Raw genomic sequence first — 20,365 nt, 5'->3', positions numbered from 1 at the left:
TCTCAGGCCCCAAGATACTATGGTTCTCAGAGCAGAGCCATATTTCTCCATCTCGTCCTGGGCCCACTTGGAAGTACTTGAGAAACAACTGTGAAAAGGTTGTTAAGCTGCCATATGCACAGTGCCAGAACTCTCTGGATTGGCTAATTGCTGTATATAAAGAAGTTAGATTAGTAGTTCCAAGGAAAGTGGGGAGCCACCTGAGGGTTTGTTTGAACACTAAAGACTTCTGCACGAGCTTCATGCGGTGAAGGTATTGGATGTTCCAGGCTGCTGGAAGGCTTCGGAGCAGTCTCAAGAGACTGGACCTATCTGGTGATAGTGGACTCCTTTTAGCATTGACCTTGATGCCTCATTATCCCTTTGCAAAAGGACTCTCTTTCCTCCCCCTAGGCCTGTGCAAAATTCATAACCTTCCCCATGCCCCCCACCCTTTTAAGCTATTGTCCAAAAGCGCATTAGAGATAGGAAAAAAGGATTTATTTTCAGAGCGTCATTTCTCATAATGATAGGGCCTAGGTCAAAGCTGCAACCAAGTGGGATGACCTTTCTTGGATTTGATAGAAAGACGTGCTTTATTTTAAGAGCAGTCATACTATACACTGTCAGTTAAGGAGAGATGGAGGGAAGGGAGCTAAAGCAGAGTGGACCTGTTGTGTGTCACATGTTCTGTGTGTGATCATCTCTGTTCCTCACAGCTACCCAGTAAGGTAAGTCCTTGATTCTGCCCTGCTCATAGATGGATAAATGGGTTTGGAGGGACAAAGATAATCTTCCCAAGGAGTTAAGACCACCTGTCACTTATGAGCTAGAACAGAAGCTCTGGTCGGTCAGACTCCAAGCTTACACCATCACCACTATAACATACTTCCATCTATCTGGTGATGTTGTTCTTCTTACATAAGGCACTTTCTCCAAGAAGCTGACATTGTTTCTGAAGAGCTCACCCAAGAGAAAACACAGTGAGTCATTGGAATGGAAGTATACCAGTTAGGGAACAATTTGCTCTTATAACAGATAAAAAATTATAGTGGTAACACAATTAGAAGTTTATTTCTCTCTCTTGTGAAGTCCTGCCAGAGGTGGGTGAGGGTGTGGCAGGGATGGATAGTTCAGCAACCCAAATTGCCATCTTTCATCTTGACACGTGACATTCACAGTTGCCCTGGTCGGCAGCATGCAGCAAGCAGAACAACAGATGGGGGTGGGGGGCATAGGGGATGGGAAGGAGAGGGGACCATATAGGAGGTTTTTATGGGCCAGACCTAGAGGTGGAATACATCACTTCTGCCCACATTCCACTGGCACAAACTCAGGCGTGTGACTCCACCTGCTTGCAGGGCAAGGCAGGGAAATTAGCTGTGTGCCGAGTGGGAAAGATAAGTGGGTTTGGTGAGTAGCCAACCAGTCTCTGCCACAGGTGGGAGGAGGAGTGAGAGTTTGGGATGAGCAAATTAGAGAGGGCAGGTGATGTGGATAGATGCTGACCTTTGGTTGTCTAGTTGTTTTTAAGAAATTAACTCTTAGAATGACAATAGATGCCTCGGCCATTCCTCAAAAGTCTTTTGCTGTTTGCAGTAGATGATGGATGTCTAGAGAACACCCCTGACACAGCGGAGTTCAGTCGAGAATTCCAGTTGCACCAGCACCTCTTTGATCCAGAACATGACTATCCAGGCTTGGGCAAGTGGGTAAGTCTAATCTTGATGATGAGTAGATTTTACACTTTGATAGTCTGAAGCTACTGATGGCAGAGATGAGCAATGTGGGTACGGTGAGAGAAGACAAATTGTTTTAGAAGCTGATTTTTTTCAGAAATCTCTGATTGAGAGGGAATTTAAGTAACTACCAAACCACATTCATGTCTAGGATACAATATACCAGCCTATGCCAAGAGTCAGTGACCTGAACCCATCTTAGCAGCTGTGATCTCTGGAAGCTTCTACTCTGGTCTCCTACACAACCTTGATTATAACACATCCTACCTCCTAAAGCCTCACCAGTGTTTCACAAAGCTCATATAGGAAGTACTTGGGTATGTGCGGTGGGGTTCTTTGGTTAAAAAAAAAAAAAAAAAAAAAGGATACTGAGAAAATTTTCAAATTATATCTCTAGACTGAGGGAGATGATCTCTGCAGGACCAAGGAAAAATGGGGCCAGAAGCTTAGAAGCAGATGTATATAATTCTGCGAAGAATTCTGAAGAAGAAATTTCCCAAAGTGTGGAGCAGTGAGCTTGCTGTCAGCAGCAGGCAAGAATCTGTAACTGTCCATGAGAGAAATTGTAAGCCCTTGGAAGGAGACATCATCACCATTTGGCATATGTTTGTTCAAAACAAGTTTTGTCCATCCGATGGTGCTCTTCTACTTGCCAGCATCACTCATTCACCTGCCAGCGTAATGAGGGAAACGGACACGGTGCACTTGGCTTTAGCCAAGCGCTTGATGAGCTCTTCCACGACCTGCTGGAACAGGCGGGGAGGCACAGCCTCGCAAGACAGCATCACCAGAGGGGAGTTTGTTGATGCATCCGCGTCAGTGGGGAGAGTGACTTCACGTGGTAGCCTGCGTGTCTCAGTGCTCTCCTACTCTGCATCTTTAGGGACGTTTGTAATAAAAAAATAGAGAACCTGTATTTCTCAGATTCACCAGGGATGACCCAAGAGTCAGAATTCAGGAAGACCCCAGCGGGCCGGAACAGTGAGTCAGGCAAGGTCGCAGCCCGACGGGGTTCCAGCCCTGTCCTGTGGCCCAACCTCGGCAATCAGATGCTGAAGGCCCATGAGAAAAATGGAAAAACACTAAAGAGTCAGGAGGTGGTGCATCTGTGGTGTGAGTGAATGAGCACATATTCTTGTTTTGTTTCTTAAAGTCCACATAGGAGTGAGATCATACAGTTGTCTTTCACTGACTGACTTGCTTCGCTCAGCATAATACCCTCTAGTGCCATCCACGTCGTTGCAAATGGAAAGTTGTTTTGTTTTATTATGGTTTTTTAATCTGCCTCAGCCTTTCTAGAGCTATGGGTCATTGCTGGCAGCTGACCTTGCTTCCTTCATTGTGGGGGCTATCATACTCTTAGGACTAAAATCTGCCCTTCCTTTTAGACTGTCTTAGAGAGAAATGCCTCTCCTCAGGAATTACCACTTTGATTTTTCCATTACCTTGCTTTAAAATTACATTGAGCTGATTCCCTCTACCTTTAATGTGTACACATTTCCCATCTTAAAACACCAAAGCAGTTTTAATTTTGCTTCCTTCCTCTTCTCTGTCATAAGCAGTTCTGTTAGAGAAATTTGGTTTATGGAGCCATTCTGAAGCCTGCTAGTAGAATTTAAACACATTGTATTACATAGGCAAACATCTGTAGGTTCTTGCATAGGAGACTGACATCATCAAAGTTTTCTATAAAAGAGATTGTTCTGGTGGCATATGGATGGAGAGTAGAGAAAGTAGAAAAAGAACAGACTAAACGCAAGAAAAAATATATGGAGCAAATCCAGTTATGAAGGCCACGAACATAGGGAATTCAGTGCACCTCACTGATGTCATGAGAACCTACGACATTTCGAAGGTTCCCGGAGAGCTGACTAGGACTGGTGTGTGGCCTACACGAGGACACAGTGAACCCACCATAGCACTGTCCAGCTTCATGTTCTAGCTCTCTCTTGAGCACCAGCTGCAATTACTGGCAAAGAGAGCAGATGAGGGCAGAGGAACACCCAAGCCCAAGCCTTGCATGGCCAACTGTGGGGAAGTTGAAGGCAACACGAAGTCTGAGCTGAGAAGTTACACGGAAGAACTGGTGGGCTGGTAATAAGCAAAAGGAAGCAGGAGAGAGACTGAGAAAAGTCTGAGTGAGGGCAGAGAGCCCTTTTGAGGAAGCAGTTCTCTCGTGCCTTTCCTTGCCTCTTCTTGAAAACCTGGACAGATGACACTGACAGATCAATGACCAGGAACAAGGTTTGCACACCTTTAATCATCTGGGATCATGTGTTTATTTAAACTTCAGTTTCTGTCATTTATTATCTCATTACCACCGGGCAGTGAAACACGATTTGCTTGATCTTTATGTAGAGGTGTGAACTGAGGACCGTAGCCTTCCCTTAACTGAGGGGAATTTGTTCCAAGACCCCCGATGGATGACTGAAACTGCAGAGAGTACCAGGCCCCGTATACACTGTTTTTTCCTATACATAAATGATAAAGTTTAATGTATAAATTAGATGCAGAGAGAAATAAACAACAGTAATGAATAATAAAATAGAACCATTATAACAGTATACTGTAATAAAAGTTACTTGAATGTGGTCTCTCTCTCTCTCAAAATATCTCTATTGTACCTGCACCACCCTTCTTCTGGTGATGAGGTGAAGTGAGGCGAATAACATGGGCATTGTGATGGAACAGTAAGTGACCACATGTCGGAAGGAGGGTCGTCTGCTTCCAGACCGTGGTTGACCACGGGTAACTAAAACCAGGGAAAGCAGAACCGCAGATAAGGAGGGAACCACTGTATGTCTTGCTCTTCTACACTGGAATTGAGAGGCCTTCCTTGCTATTTATACAGAATGATGGTCTCAAGCTTGTCTGAAGCTCAGCCACATTTTAAGTTCACAAAGTAATGATCTTACACAAGAGAATGGTGCACAACATCAGGATTCCTTACATGCTGGTAACGTTTGCCTGTTTTTGACATTAGCTGGAGTTCAGCTGGGTCTTTAGCCATGATTCATATATTATAAATATCAGTGTCTGTCTTGTTTCCTGCATTACTTTCTCTTTGTGAATGCATCAAGACACATTTGTTGGGATGCCTGGGTGGCTCAGCAGTTGAGCGTCTTCCTTCGGCTCAGGGTGTGATCCTGGGGTCCAGGGATCGAGTCCTGTATCAGGCTCTGTGCATGAAGCCTACTTCTCCCTCTGTGTCTCTGTGTTTCTGCCTCTCTCTCTCTCTCTCTCTCTCATGAATAAATAAATAAAATCTTTTTTTTTTTTAAAGGCACATTTGTTAGATGCACATCACGTGCCTTCCAGGCTCTCTGTTAGGTGATGGGAATGAAGATGAAGAATAATGGTCATTGTATTTTATTATATGGTAGTAAATAGTAATATTTATCGAGCACATACTATGTACCAGACAGTGTGCTAAATACTGTGTGTGAATTATCTCATTCGACCTGCCCATCCCTGGCACTCCTTCTACAGATGAGACAATGTAGGCTTGGAGGTGGTGGTGAGTAGCCTGCCCAACACCACAGAGCTGATGATCAGCAGAGTTTGGATTTGAACTGAACCGTCTGACTCTAGGAGTTCTTTAGAAATTGGATAGATTCCTTATCTTTTCATGGCTCATGCCTCATAATGTGTCCTATACATTGGTCCTGTTGAGTCCTGTCTAGGACTGGCTGTCTCTCAGACACTGTGTGCCCCCAGCATTGAGTGTCTAACCCAAAGGCTGGCTACTGTAGGGTGTTAGTCTCCCCCGCCTTCACACAGCAATTGCTCATTGAGAGCGAATGTCTCTCCTTTCCAAGTGCTGTTCATATCTTTTCATCCCCTTGCTGGGATGACTAGGGTCTTTTCCTTCCCTGGAAGCAGCTGATCATGGCCAGAGCCTGAGCCAAGAAAGAAATGGGCAACAAGGACCCTCTCTGCCTTTCTCTGTCTCTCAGGATCTCAAGCCAGCCAGAGAGTAGAATGGCTTGAGTTACGCCTTTCTGAGATGTGCCTCCTATGTGTTTCCCATCTGGAGACACATGATGCCACTTTGTCCCAGAATTGGTGGTGACCTGGTCTAAGTGATGCCTGCCAGGTTTCTCAAGTGTAAACTTACAATTTTTTCCCTTTGAAATCCATAATCTATGAGGAGATATGTTCAGACTATAAATGATCTGTCCCCGTTGAACTTGCAGCCAACAGCTTCAGTCTCCATTGATGATAGGCGCCAGAATCAGTTATAACAATGGTAGTTGTAAAGTGGTGATTTTTAAATTCTATGACTCATTCTACATTTACTGGCTGGCGCTCTACTCTAAACAAGAGTCTCCCCTCCTCCCCCATTTATTAATTTTTGCATTTAAAAATCCGTTTATTTTTTAGCACTGTGGATTCGTGGATTCCTGTCATGACTTATTTTGGTGCTCAAACTGTTGTAGACTGAGCCGGGGGAGGTCTCCATGCCGCCTTCACTGTCCTTTTGACACGTCTCATCACTTTTTGAGCACGTTCTTACTTCGTGGCACATTTAGATATTCCAACTTGATTCATCCATTGATCCTCATGCTTTCCCTGCCTTCACCCTGGAATCAGATGCTCTCTGAGAAGTCTCCCTGGTTCCATTTAAGAATGGAATTTGAGACCCAGATCTGGGCGATTGTCCAAAATCTTGATGGCACAACAGAAAGCCCTTTTTGTGAACTCGAACCTGCTACTCACATGGAAAACAGGCTCACCACTCCCCCATGCCCACCCCATCTACAGGGAATTGGTGTCAGGAGAGGGGGCTGCCTTCTTCTGGTTCCTTTTGTCTACTTCTCTTACGCACCCCGACCTGTCAATCCTTGCCTTTCAATCCACTCCATAGCCGGCCTAGTCAGGAATGCCGGCCCCTTTCAGGCAGGTGTGGGAAAGCATCCTCCAGCTGGTCCGAATGCTGGCTCTTAGGAAAACCCAGCGATCATCTCCGAGAGGAGGACCCTCTAGACTTTGTGCTTTTCTTTTTGAACCAGGGCTCTTATCCGTACCCTCTGCCCCATGACCTTCTAAAGGAGATGAGCTAAAATGATGCTGCCGTCGCCATCCTGCTGGTGCAGTGGGACTGCCCCTGCCCTTGGCTCTAGCCCCAGGCCCCCTGCACTCCCACCCACTCAGGCAGCGGAGCCCGAGGATGTGCAAGAAAAGCCTCAGTTCTGGTCCCCTGTCCCCGGTGTTGGCACGAGCTCTCAGACGTTCCCAGTGCGAGAGGACTTATTACGCCCACAGAGAGGCAACAGCAGACGACAAGAAGGGGGCGCATGGCAATGTCCTCAGTGTTCGAGGGTGCGATGTGCACGTCTGCCATTTCTCCCTTCCAGTGTTAGGTTGACCAGCTTCCCGCGTGAGCAGCAGAGGCCCCTTCATGCCCTGGTGTCCGGCTCCTGCATAGTTGAGGGGGGCAGGCCAGATGCATTGTAAACTGCGGGAGGGGTGGATTTTAACGGACATGAAAATTATGAAGCTCATTCTTGGCATTTGTCATTTTCATTTCCAAATCTACCATTAAAAAAAAAAAATCTCTGTATCCAAACAGTTTAGAGGATATAAGTGTTGTATAAACTTGTTCCTTAACAGAAGTTGGTTATCTCTTTGAAACAACAAAAAAACCAATGTCAGTGTATTTTATTTAGAGTAAAATGAGTCATCTCTTTTATACATTATCTCCTTCTGATTAAAAAAACAAACAAAAAAGCGACACAAATAAGTCCCCCCAATGTCCCTTCTCCTATTCTGCCTTCAGATTAAGTGTTCTGTCTTTTATAATCCCACAGAAGAGAAATCTGTGGAGCATGTGTCTGATATTCTAGAGCTCATTTAAGTCCACTATGTGTTTGAAATGCAACAATATGTGGAAACACTTATACAAACCGTGGTAACAGAGCCCTTTTTTTTCCCCCAACATAGCTTTCCCTCTGCCAAGAAGTTTTTTGGCAGTTTTTAAAAGGTTCACTCTATTAAAAATGTTATAGACCAAATGGTTTTCCGATTGTCTTGACTGGGGGCACCGACTGAAGCCGCAAGAGGAAAGGTTGCAGAAGTCAGAATGTCTCGTTTATTTACATAGAGGGTTGTTATTAATAGTCAGACACTCCTCCAGAGAACAGTTTATGTGTACGGCTCATAACAAGGCAGTTGGATTCAAAAGTAAAATGAGATAAAACTGTTTGTTTTAAACAAAGGCTGTTCAAAGTGAGGAGCTGAGTTTCCAGTGCCCCTTGTGTTTTAGAATGTCGTATTTTCCTGTTTATGTGATTGTCGGTGACACTGGTGTGCCTCGGGGCATTGCAGAGAACTTTATTAAAAGCTACAACCGCCACCAGCTTTTCTCTTGTGGTCTATCTTTCTGACACGATATGCCTTTCATCTAGCTTTGTTTCCAAAATATGTGTATGCAGATATCCAGGGGGACACACCAAGTATTGCTTCTAAAATAGACATTCACCAAATTTGATCCATACTTCTGCATTTGTGTTTTCTTCTCTCCCCATTCTAGAACAAGAAACTCCTTTATGAGAAGATGAAGGGAGGACAGACACGAAAGCGGAGGGTAACGTGCGGCCGGCTGGGCTGTTGGTGGGATGCCTGGAGCTTTCTGAGTGTAACCCTCAGTTGTTGCAAAAAAGCAGAAGCCTTTCACATGCAGCAACCCTGGGAAGGCAGGACCAGGGTCCTGAGTAGCAAGGGTTGCACCCTTGGTTCCTGCAATGGCATGACCACGATATAGCACATGCTTTATAGTGGAGCGCTCTTCTGTGGTCCTCCCACACTCCCACTGCATTCGAGAAATATGGGTTGCATCCCTCCCACAGATGTGGGAATTCAGGGAGCACGTGAGGGTATCTTTCCTCAGAGGAGCTCTAGGCCACTGGGGGCAACTGCTCACACACCTGCACCAATTCTATAAAAACACAGGACAGGAGCAAGGAAGTGGTTGCTGACCTGCAAGCTCCAGACAATGCTTCTGAAGGAAAGTAGGGGCAAAAGATGAGATGAACAAACCTCATTCTTCCTACATACCCTCTTCTGCACCTCGCCAGACCGATGTAAAATCTACTAGATCTGTTGTATTTGTTCTCTGACTGGTGAACTGGTCTCAGGCTTAGTTATTCACCATCTCAGGGCTGCCCATGGTGGGGCATTGGTCTGGGTATCATGCACTGAGCCGCTGGGTATGGCCTCCTGTAAAGCTGAAGGTCAAGTTTGCTTTGAGTTTCCAATGCATTTGATGGCATGAGACTGAGTCAGTGGTCAGTGTTGATTCTGACAATCCACTAGTGCCCTAGTGGAGTGAAGGGCCTGGCCACCTGCCTCATTTTTCTGATTAGGTGGAAGAAGATGTTAAAGTCCTGCTAGTCCATAGCAAGCGTTGCCGGATAGTAACCGCGTTAGGTAACTATACTTGCCAAACCGTATACCCAAGGCCACTGACTGTGTATTTAGAACAGCAAGTGGCCTGGATCCTGGCATCATCTGGGAATCTGGACAGTGGTAGTTGCGGCCACTCTGCATGGTTTGGCTGAATCCGGTCAGAGTGCTGGAGGAAGTGTAGATTTTCTGGATGCAACATTAATTCATAGGCCCCCGACGCAAGGTTCCAAGCCCGTGTGCTGCCTGACAAAATACACATGACACGAGGCCAGTTTTCTATCGAGAAGCAGTTGTCTGGAAACATCTTCTTTGGGAGAGCTAACAGGATTATTAGGGGTTTTTCTTGGGTGATTACAGTTTCCAGTGGCAAATGGTGGCAGAAAGGGTCTGAAGGATGTAATGTGGTCTTGAGAGAACATCAAGAAATTCTATTTCAGAAACTCAGAATACACATAATTTACCAATAAGATGGCTTGAATATCTCCCCGTGGCACAACAAGAACATTCCCAAATAAGACCAATGACTGACCCAAAATGAATAACAGGATGAAGCTTTAATTGTTTCTATGTCCTGGCTCACCATTCCTTCTGGCCTGACTCGGATAATGACCATGGGTCAGGATTTAGGTCATTTTTCCGTAAAACCAGTGATTACCAAAATTCAGAATTCTGGCTAGGACACACGTTACAAAGGATTGTATGTTGGCCTCAATTTCCTCCACATAGGAAAGGCTTACGATTTATGAAAATAAGGGTCATTTTGACCCAGTGATATCAAGTTCTTCCTGTTTCTCAGACAGCTACAAAACCCTGTGGTCCTGCTATAAATCCTGGCCCCCTCAGGACCGATGGGAAAACAGAATTTGTTTCCCTGCCATGAGGCCTCAGGTGATGCTTCCACTTGATTGAAAACTTTAATCACCTCCCCAGGTGCACCAGTCACCAAGGGTTTCTCCAACAAAGCTCAGTATCTGCTGTGGATTTCCAAAGGACATTGAAAGCAGGAATCTGGTCCCAATGGGTCTTCCAGTTTTGAAATGGAACAAGTGTTCCCTTCTGTAACCTAGCCAGTATCTCTCACCCAAGAGAGAAGAAAAATATATAAGTGCCTTGAGTTCTTCAGTGGGTAATTGAAATCAACTCTCACTCCTAGTATTCCTCTTAAGTATAAGATTCATTACTAATGAACATTTATCAAAAAAAGTTCAAGTGATTACTCCTTTTACTTCCCCTGCCCTCCAGCATTTGACATTTTCTGCGTCTGAGCAGGAGGACTTGGTCGTGTGGAAGTCCCTTCACCAAGAGGTTCTCCCTGGACTTACAAAAGACCCCCAGGTGGTTTTATGGGACTTTTTGTATTTGCTCAATCCAGCAGAACTCCAGGTTGCTTCATGAGTAAAAGATCAATTCCCCTTTGAATGATCACCTTTGCAAACTTTGTTAAGATGCATCTTGTTAATATTTGAGATCTACTGTTTATCTTAAACAGTCTATTTGAAGACTCTATTTCATATTCGAAGAATATGAAAATCTCATACCCTTTTTAATAACTTGGAATTTTCAGAATACTATTACTAAAAAACAAAAAAGGTATTTTTGATGTTGAGTAGAATTTTTCAGTCTACATTTGCATCACCTCCCTGGATATTCCCATGTGACCCTCTGGAGTAAGCCAGCCCATTCCAGTGGACACTCTCTGATGTAAAAAAGTATTTTCGTTATTTTAAATATTTTAAAGATGTCTTCCCAGCAAAGTACTGTGTTTTTGCGACATGTCTCTTTTCAGATGTGAAGACATCCATACTTTGTAATTCTCAGCTTGTTTGCAATGCATTTTTACTGGATGAGTGGGGCCTTCCATGATTCATGCTTTTAGCTGTGAAAATGTGGAAGGACATTTACAAATACTACACTCAGGTTCCATTCCTTCTCTTTTGGAGAATGACCTGCTCACCCTTCAAAAGAGCCAAGGCCGACCAATGTCCCATTGGCAAGAGAGACCCACCTGTGAGCTGCCGCAGTTCATTCCCCAGGGACTTGGGATTACTGATCATTTGTAGCTACAGCTTCTTCCTTATATTTTTGTTCAGTTATGGGAAGGTGACTTCAAAAAAACCAATATCCTCCAAAACTTTTGAATTTTTTCCTGCTTGCTAAATACTCTGTTGTAAAGCTCCAATTACTAGTTCAAATCCAAGCCTCAAAAAATAGATATGTATTAGAGAAGGACTGGAAAAACCTTGACTCATTCAGAATAGCAACCGATGAAAGATTTCAGACTGTGAAGTCCTGAGTCAAAAATAAAGGCACCTTGTGTCTAGCTTACTTCTTTTCTTTAGCTTTTGAACCTGACTGACAGAAGGTGGAAATAATTACTAGGGCTGCCGATGAATCCCCTTGAGGTGGAATACCAGCATACAAGAACCAATACAGCAACGGGATGTCCCAGGACCAGTCTGCAGATGCCGATTCCTGCTTGGTCATGTTCTGTCGTCGTCTTTAGAACATTCTTATAAAATATTCTCTCTCCCACTGAATAAGGCCGTAGAGTAGTAACTTTATGTTATATGGGGCTTGGTATCTAAGTTAGTCCCCAGAATTTATCAGCTGGCTCACTCCAAATCCTTGTGCCAAAAAGCAGGAAGGGGACAGATTGCATTTGATAAAGAACTCTTGGGTTGCGTGAAAGACACAATGAGACACATCTGTCAGGGAGAGTGTTTCTCGGGCCACTGAGGCATTTGGTAGGTAATCATTTGGTAGGTGGTAATCATTTGGTAGGTGGTAGTTACCACTGTTACCTTGTTTTTGACCCAATAGGGCCGGAGGCCATTGTTACTTGCACCTTTTGTGAGATGTCTGTATCTGATGTTCAGGTGTAATACCAGACCGTGTTTTTTTCAGAGTGTCAACCCATATCTGCAAGGACAGAGACTGGACAACGTGGTCGCAAAGAAGTCAGTCCCTCATTTTTCAGATGAGGATAAAGACTCAGAATAAAGAGAAGATGCTGGTAGAAACCCACACCGCCGGTTAGGTCTCGGTACTGCTTATGTGCACGTGCAATTAGAGCCCCTGTGAATGGCAGCATGTTTCTAATTTAGACTAGTATGGATGAAAAGCAGCTGTGTTTGATGTTGCATTGTCCTTTCCACTGACAGCTCTGCTTTCTACTAAATTAGAATAAGAGCCTTTTTCTTTTTAAATGTGGATCTGCGATGGGCATTGAAATTAAAGTGTATATATCAACAACAGTAAAAAGCAAGGCTATGAATGAAATGTCCTCAGATTTCTTGCAGCTTAACATGGTGTTTTGGGCTGCACTCTTTTGGCCAAGTATGTAAAAAACTGGCATTTGATTTTGATTATGTAGTTCACCCAGCCCTTGGGCGTCGTTACACATCAATAAAGAAGATTGTACTCAAGAGGAGGAGCAGACACATTTCACTTGGCTACATCTTAATAAACATGTATGCAAGCATTGGCATGTGAAGCTTTTTTATTTAGATCATTATAAAAACAATTTATTTTTTTACTGGAACAAACTCACAGATATGATCTTATCTGATCTTAACACTAATACTGTGAAGTAAATGGGGACAGGCGGCACTGTGTCTGTTTTACAAATGGTGGGGCTGAGACTCCTGGCCTCTGTGGAAAGTGGAAGTGATACAGTCGGTACATGGTAACTGAGGTCTTTGCCTCTGAGTTATTGTTGTTTATGCAGCAAATTTTGGGTTGCTGCCACCTGCCAGGCACGGGGCTGGGCGCTGTGGGTGCATCAGTGACTCAGGTTGACACCACCAAGGTCGTAGGGCAGCAGAGCCCACAGTCTGGGTCACAGAGCATCTCCTTGTGGGCACCGAGGAGGTTGGTCAGCTCCACACTGCTTTGAAAGTGTGGAGCAGCAGATGCAGTTGCGCTCCCCTGCCTGTTTCTGAAAAGGGGTGCAGTTTTCATTCAGCCTCGTCCTTTCAAGTCAGAAAGTCAATTCAGTGGAATGCTAGCAGGATTCAGGGCACCGGTGAGATTATTTCCGTGTCCTTTACCGCTCTTCACTGTAAGGAAGTGGCCTCGATGTCCTGGTCTATGGAAGGGAGGCCGCAGTGAGAAGGCACTGAGGGAGGAAGATGGATAGTCTTGGTTTAAATTTAGTGACTGCACATGAAGTCTAAACGTCAGTGACTCATCTAATAGAAACAGACTGACCGTCTTTAGCTAACACGTGAGTCCGTTGTTATCATTTGTAAAAATCGAGAAAGGCACTGGTACCTTTTTCATAGCAGGAGACATTTTTTCTAGAGAGCTTCTGTGGGCAGTGTGCCCACATTTCACAGCATGACATCGGAAGCGCCGTGGCCACCGGATCCCCCAAGATGTTTCCCTGTGTCCTGGAGCCGTACGAGCTGGGGGGCTTCCCCGAGGAAGCTTGTGTTTTGTTGGCATCTAGTTACTTTTCATATCAGTTTTAGCTCTCAAAGAAAACCAAAAGATATCTCTTTTTCTGAGACTGGACAGAAGGAAGGCAAGGGGGCTAAAAGCAGATGTTTTGAGTCATGGAGAAGGAAGCACAGGTGATGCAGGAGGAGGTAAGGTCACTGTGCCCCTGTTGGGCTTGTCTGCCCTCAGATGCACTCTCTGCTCTGTCGTTCTAGGAATGCCAGGCTGGGTTTCCAAGGCTCTCTTGTCAGCTGAGCTCTCTGCTCACATTTCATGTGAGGTCACAGAGGAAAGTAGAAGGTGAGAGAAGGGGAAGCAGCACGGTGTTGTGCATCCTCTCCTAGTAGCTGCATCTTCTCTGAGGGCCTGTCTCCTCTAGGTGAGCATGGCCTCTGGCCTCCAGCCATGTTGCCTCCTCCCCTGGTCCCTGCAACATAAGGAGGCCATGGCTTCTGCCTTATTGTTAACCCCTGGGTTATTTAACCCACTCCTATATAGCTTCCTGGCTCTTCCACCACCTGGGCAACCAGTTTTCTATATTAAATTCCTTCTGTTTGAAATCTTTAGAGTATTTTCTGTTTTCCTGATTGGACTTTGCCCGATAGAGCCATCATCGGAAGAATCAAGAATTAAGTACTGTTAGAGTCATCATCAGAAGAATCAAGAATTAAGTACTGTGAAAAAAATTTAGAGTGACCAATACGGGGAACAGATAGGATGGTGCTTCTCAATCTTTCATGTGACTATGATTCACATATTGTTAAAAATGCACACTCTGAGAGGCCTTAGATTTTTTATTTCTTATAAGTTTCTAGGTGATGCTGATGCTGGTCCAAAAACAAAATTGGAGTAGCACAGAAATAGGGGAGTAGGAATGGAAGTGGGTGAACTGCACCAGGAGATCAACTCAACTTAGTCTGAATTTGTGAAGGCCCTGTCAGCATGGCCACTCTCAGTGACTTCCGAAGAAAAGCAGAGAGGGCAGATAAGAGAGTGAGCCCCACAGTAGAACACCAACAAGTCAAAAATCCTAAATGCCCAGAGAAGGCAACCCTGAGATGCCCCGTTATAGATGTGAGACTTTGTGATGGGTTGGGCTGAGACCAATGATTTGAGAAGTCAGAAAAATGTAGGAAATGATGTGGATGAAAATAAAGTCAAGGAGTTGGCAGTTAGGGGGGAAGCTGAGTTTGGATCCTTGACAAAGGAAAATTTTCACGTGCAATAAATGATGTCTCCATTGGGACAACTACAAAAAATAGAACTGAATGGAGCTAAAGACCAATGGACTTCAAGAAGCAGAAAAGCCATGAGGTCAGGGAACAAAAGACAGAATCATCAATGTGAGAGGTCAAGTCTTCAAGTTAGAGGGGAAGGTCAAGTACCAAGGTTCTGTACAAAATCAAAGCTGCACCATAAGTTTGTAGAGTGCAGGGTTAACCCAAGGGCCAGAATATTCTGATACTAACTGGAAATCTGAGAGCCTAAGCATAGATGTTTTTTTTCTTCTTCTTCTTACAAAGTTCTAGATGCTCAAAGGGATCTGTGACCCTCAAAAGGTTAGAAATCACTGTCAAGACTATCTGTTGGCAAATTGAAATTAAATAAAATATTTTTAGAAATTAAAAAAAAAAAGATACCACTGTCAAGAGTAGCAGCATGAGCCACGTTGGCAGTCACTGAAGAATATAAAAGTTTGTCACGCAGGGCCTGTGAGAAAGAAGACAGAATAACTTCTCTCATGTAGATTTCAAAAGGAGATCCTCGTGCTCAATCATTATCAAGGGGCTCTATGACAGCGGGTGAAAAACCAAGGAGTTAATGCCTAATGGCTAGATCAGGCCCAGAGCACCAGAATCCACTGGTAAATCTGATCAAAAAGGGGTGGATATTATGTGCCTCCTTGTATGATTAATAAGAAGTAATATCAACAAAATATCCTTGACGGGAGGAGGGGCAAGACGGCGGAAGAGTAGGGTCCCCAGGTCACCTGTCCCCACCAAATTACCTAGATAACCTTCAAATCATCCTGAAAATCTACGAATTCGGCCTGAGATTTAAAGAGAGACCAACTGGAACGCTACAGTGAGAGGAGTTCGTGCTTCTATCAAGGTAGGAAGACGGGGAAAAAGAAATAAAGAAACAAAAGGCCTCCAGGGGGGAGGGGCCCGCGAGGAGCCGGGCTGAGGCCGGGGCGAGTGTCCCCAGGACAGGAGAGCCCCGTCCCGGAGGAGCAGGAGCTGCACCGACCTTCCCGGGGGAAAGGGGCTCGCGGGGAGGTGGAGCAGGACCCGGGAGGGCGGGGATGCCCTCGGGCTCCCGGGGACACTAACAGACACCTGCGCCCCGGGAGATGCGCCGAGCTCCCTAAGGGCTGCAGCGCGCACGGCGGGACCCGGAGCAGCTCGGGGGGGCTCGGGGGCGGCTCCGCGGAGGGGGCTGCGGGGGGAGCAGCTCGGGGGGCTCTGGGGCAGCTCCGCGGAGGGGGCTGCGGGGCGGGGGCAGCTCGGGGGGCTCGGGGGCGGCTCCGCGGAGGGGGCTGCGGGGCGGGAGCGCTATTCCAACAGCGCAGGCCCCGGAGCACAGGGCGCCGGGACACACCCAGGATCCGGCCTCCCCCGGGACAGGCAGAGGCCGGGAGGGCCCAGGACAACGAGGACGCTCCTGCCCCGAGCTGAGCAGATCAGCGGCCCCGCCCGGAGCCTCCAGGCCCTGCACACGGAGAGCTCCGTGGTTACTGCGGGGGCTGAATCCAGGGCTGCAGAGCTGGCCCCGCCACTGCGGTTGTTCCTCCTGGGGCCTCACTGGGTGAACAACCCCCACTGAGCCCTGCACCAGGCAGGGGCTGAGCAGCTCCCCCAAGTGCTAACACCTGAAAATCAGCACAACAGGCCCCTCCCCCAGAAGACCAGCTAGACGGACCAGTTCCAGGGGAAGTCAAGGGACTTAAAGTATACAGAATCAGAAGATACTCCCCCATGGTTCTTTTTTTTTTTTTTTTTTTTTTTTGGCTTTTTGATTTGTTTGCTTCCCCCCACCCCCTTTTTTCCCTTTCTTTCTTGTTCTTTCTCTTTTTCTTCTCTTTTTTCTTTTTTTCTTCCTTTGTTCTTTTTTCTTTTTCTCTTTTCTTTCCTTCTTTCTCTCCTCTCTTTTTCTCCTTTTCCCAATACAACTTCTTTTTGGCCACTCTGCACTGAGCAAAATGACTAGAAGGAAAACCTCACCTCAAAAGAGAATCAGAAACAGTCCTCTCTCCCACAGAGTTACAAAATCTGGATTACAATTCAGTGTCAGAAAGCCAATTCAGAAGCACTATTATACAGCTACTGGGGGCTCTAGAAAAAAGCATAAAGGACTCGAGAGACTTCATGACTGCAGAATTTAGATCCAATCGGGAAGAAATTAAAAATCAATTGAATGAGATGCAATCCAAACTAGAAGTCATAACGAGGAGGGTTAACAAGGTGGAAGAATGAGTGAGTGACATAGAAGACAAGTTGATGGCAAAGAGGGAAACTGAGGAAAAAAGATACAAACAATTAAAAGACCATGAGGATAGATTAAGGGAAATAAGCGACGGCCTGAGGAAAAAAAACCTACGTTTAATTGGGGTTCCCGAGGGCGCCGAAAGGGCCAGAGGGCCAGAATATGCATTTGAACAAATCATAGCTGAAAACATTCCTAATCTGGGAAGGGAAACAGGCATTCAGATCCAGGAAATAAAGAGATCCCCCTCTAAAATCAATAAAAACCGTTCAACACCTCGACATTTCATAGTGAAGCTTGCAAATTCCAAAGATAAAGAGAAGATCCTTAAAGCAGCAAGAGACAAGAAATCCCTGACTTTTATGGGGAGGAGTATTAGGGTAACAGCAGACCTCTCCACAGACACCTGGCAGGCCAGAAAGGGCTGGCAGGATATATTCAGGGTCCTAAATGACAAGAACATGCAGCCAAGAATACTTTATCCAGCAAGGCTCTCATTCAAAATGGAAGGAGAGATAAAGAGCTTCCAAGACAGGCAGGAACTGAAAGAATATGTGACCTCCAAACCAGCTCTGCAAGAAATTTTAAGGGGGACTCTTAAAATTCCCCTTTAAGAAGAAGTTCAGTGCAACAATCCACAAGAACAAGGACTGAAGAGATATCATGGTGACACTAAACTCATATCTCTCAATAGTAACTCTGAACGTGAACGGGCTTAATGACCCCATCAAAAGGCGCAGGATAAAAAAGCAGGACCCATCTACTTGCTGTCTACAACAGACTCATTTTAGACAGAAGGACACCTACAGCCTGAAAATAAAAGGTTGGAGAACCATTTACCATTCAAATGGTCCTCAAAAGAAAGCAGGGGTAGCCATCCTTATATCAGATAAACTAAAATTTACCCCGAAGACTGTAGTGAGAGATGAAGAGGGACACTATATCATACTTAAAGGATCTATCCAACAAGAGGACTTAACAATCCTCAATATTTATGCCCCAAATGTGGGAGCTCCCAAATATTTAAATCAATTAATAACCAAAGTGAAGAAGTACTTAGATAATAATACACTTATACTTGGTGACTTCAATCTAGCTCTTTCTATACTAGACAGAAAGCACAACATCTCCAAAGAAACGAAAGCTTTAAATGATACACTGGACCAGATGGATTTCACAGATATCTACAGAACTTTACGTCCAAACTCAACTGAATACACATTCTTCCAAGTGCACATGGAACTTTCTCCAGAATAGACCACATACTGGGTCACAAATAGGGTCTGAACCGATACCAAAAGATTGGGATCATCCCCTGCATATACTCAGACCATAATGCCTTGAAATTAGAACTAAATCACAACAAGACGTTTGGAAGGACCTCAAACACGTGGATGTTAAGGACTATCCTGCTAATAGATGAAAGGGTCAACCAGGAAATTAATAAAAAGATTCATGCAAACTAATGAGAATGAAGATACAACTGTTCAAAATCTTTGGGATGCAGCAAAAGCAGTCCTGAGGGGGAAATACATCGCAATACAAGCATCCATTCAAAAACTGGAAAGAACTCAAATACAAAAGCTAACCTTACACATAAAGAGCTAGAGAAAAAACAGCAAATAGATCCTACACCCAGAAGAAGAAGAGAGTTAATTCGAGCAGAACTCAATAAAATCGAGACCAGAAGAACTGTGGAACAGATCAACAGAACCAGGAGTTGGTTCTTTGAAAGAATTAATAAGATAGATAAACCATTAGCCAACCTTATTAAAAAGAAGAGAGAGAAGACTCAAATTAATAAAATCATGAATGAGAAAGGAGAGATCACTACCAACACCAAGGAAATACAAACGATTTTAAAAACATATTATAAACAGCTATACGCCAATAAATTAGGCAATCTAGAAGAAATGGACGCATTCCTGGAAAGCCACACACTACCAAAACTGGAACAGGAAGAAATAGAAAACCTGAACAGGCCAATAACCAGGGAGGAAATTGAAGCAGTCATCAAAAACCTCCCAAGAAACAAAAGTCCAGGGCCACATGGTTTCCCAGAGGAATTCTATCAAACGTTTAAAGAAGAAACCATACCTATTCTACTAAAGCTGTTTGGAAAGATAGAAAGAGATGGAGTACTTCCAGATTCGTTCTATGAGGCCAGCATCACCTTAATTCCAAAACCAGACAAAGACCCCACCAAAAAGGAGAATTACAGACCAATATCCCTGATGAACATGGATGCAAAAATTCTCAACAAGATACTGGCCAATAGGATCCAACAGTACATTAAGAAAATTATTCACCATGACCAAGTAGGATTTGTCCCCGGGACACAAGGCTGGTTCAACATTCGTAAAACAATCGATGTGATTCATCATATCAGCAAGAGAAAACCCAAGAACCATATGATCCTCTCATTAGATGCAGAGAAAGCATTTGACAAAATACAGCATCCATTCCTGATCAAAACTCTTCAGAGTGTAGGGATAGAGGGAACATTCCTCAGCATCTTAAAAGCCATCTACGAAAAGCCCACAGCAAATATCATTCTCAATGAGGAAGTACTGGGAGCCTTTCCCCTAAGATCAGGAACAAGACAGGGATGTCCACTCTCACCACTGCTATTCAACATAGTACTAGAAGTCCTAGCCTCAGTAATCAGACAACAAAAAAGACATTAAAGACATTCAAATTGGCAAAGAAGAAGTCAAACACTCCCTCTTCACTGATGACATGATACTCTACATAGAAAACCCAAAAGTCCCCACCCCAAGATTGCTAGAACTCATACAGCAATTTGGTAGTGTGGCAGGATACAAAATCAATGCCCAGAAATCAGTGGCATTTCTATACACTAACAATGAGACTGAAGAACGAGAAATTAAGGAGTCAATCCCATTTACAATTGTACCCAAAAGCATAAGATACCTAGGAATAAACCTAACCAAAGATGTAAAGGTTCTATACCCTAAAAACTACAGAACACTTCTGAAAGAAATTGAGGAAGACACAAAGAGATGGAAAAATATTCCATGCTCATGGATTGGCAGAATTAATATTGTGAAAATGTCAATGTTACCCAGGGCAATTGACACGTTTAATGCACTCCCTATCAAAATACCATGGACTTTCTTCAGAGAGTTAGAACAAATTATTTAAAGATTTGTGTGGAATCAGAAAAGACTCTGAATAGCCAGGGGAATTTTACAAAAGAAAACCATATCTGGGGGCATCACAATGCCAGATTTCAGGTTGTACTACAAAGCTGTGATCATCAAGACAGTGTGGTACTGGCACAAAAAGAGACA

At 44.5% G+C, this 20,365-nt stretch overlaps 1 protein-coding gene across 4 annotated transcripts in view; it reads left to right on the top strand.

The window, feature by feature from the left end:
* SCG5 (secretogranin V) overlaps positions 1-12,606 on the top strand; it is a 54,194-nt gene extending 41,588 nt beyond the window's left edge. For 2 of the 4 annotated variants that reach the window (XM_038579967.1, XM_038579965.1), the window contains 3 exons: positions 1,582-1,691; positions 8,251-8,304; positions 12,030-12,606. In XM_038579967.1, the coding sequence (XP_038435895.1) occupies positions 1,582-1,691; positions 8,251-8,304; positions 12,030-12,125 (260 nt within the window). In that variant the 3' untranslated portion in view covers positions 12,126-12,606. Of the gene's footprint in view, positions 1-1,578; positions 1,692-8,250; positions 8,305-12,029 lie in introns of all 4 variants that reach the window. The other 2 variants (XM_038579966.1, XM_038579964.1) reach the window with 1 other exon arrangement.
* Positions 12,607-20,365: the final 7,759 nt, after the last annotated feature.

This window comes from Canis lupus, chromosome 30 (assembly GCF_011100685.1).
Source record: "Canis lupus familiaris isolate Mischka breed German Shepherd chromosome 30, alternate assembly UU_Cfam_GSD_1.0, whole genome shotgun sequence".
Lineage (NCBI taxonomy): Eukaryota > Metazoa > Chordata > Mammalia > Carnivora > Canidae > Canis > Canis lupus.
The sequence above is the reverse complement of the archived record's forward strand: the minus strand, read 5'-3'. Positions and strand labels throughout refer to the sequence as shown.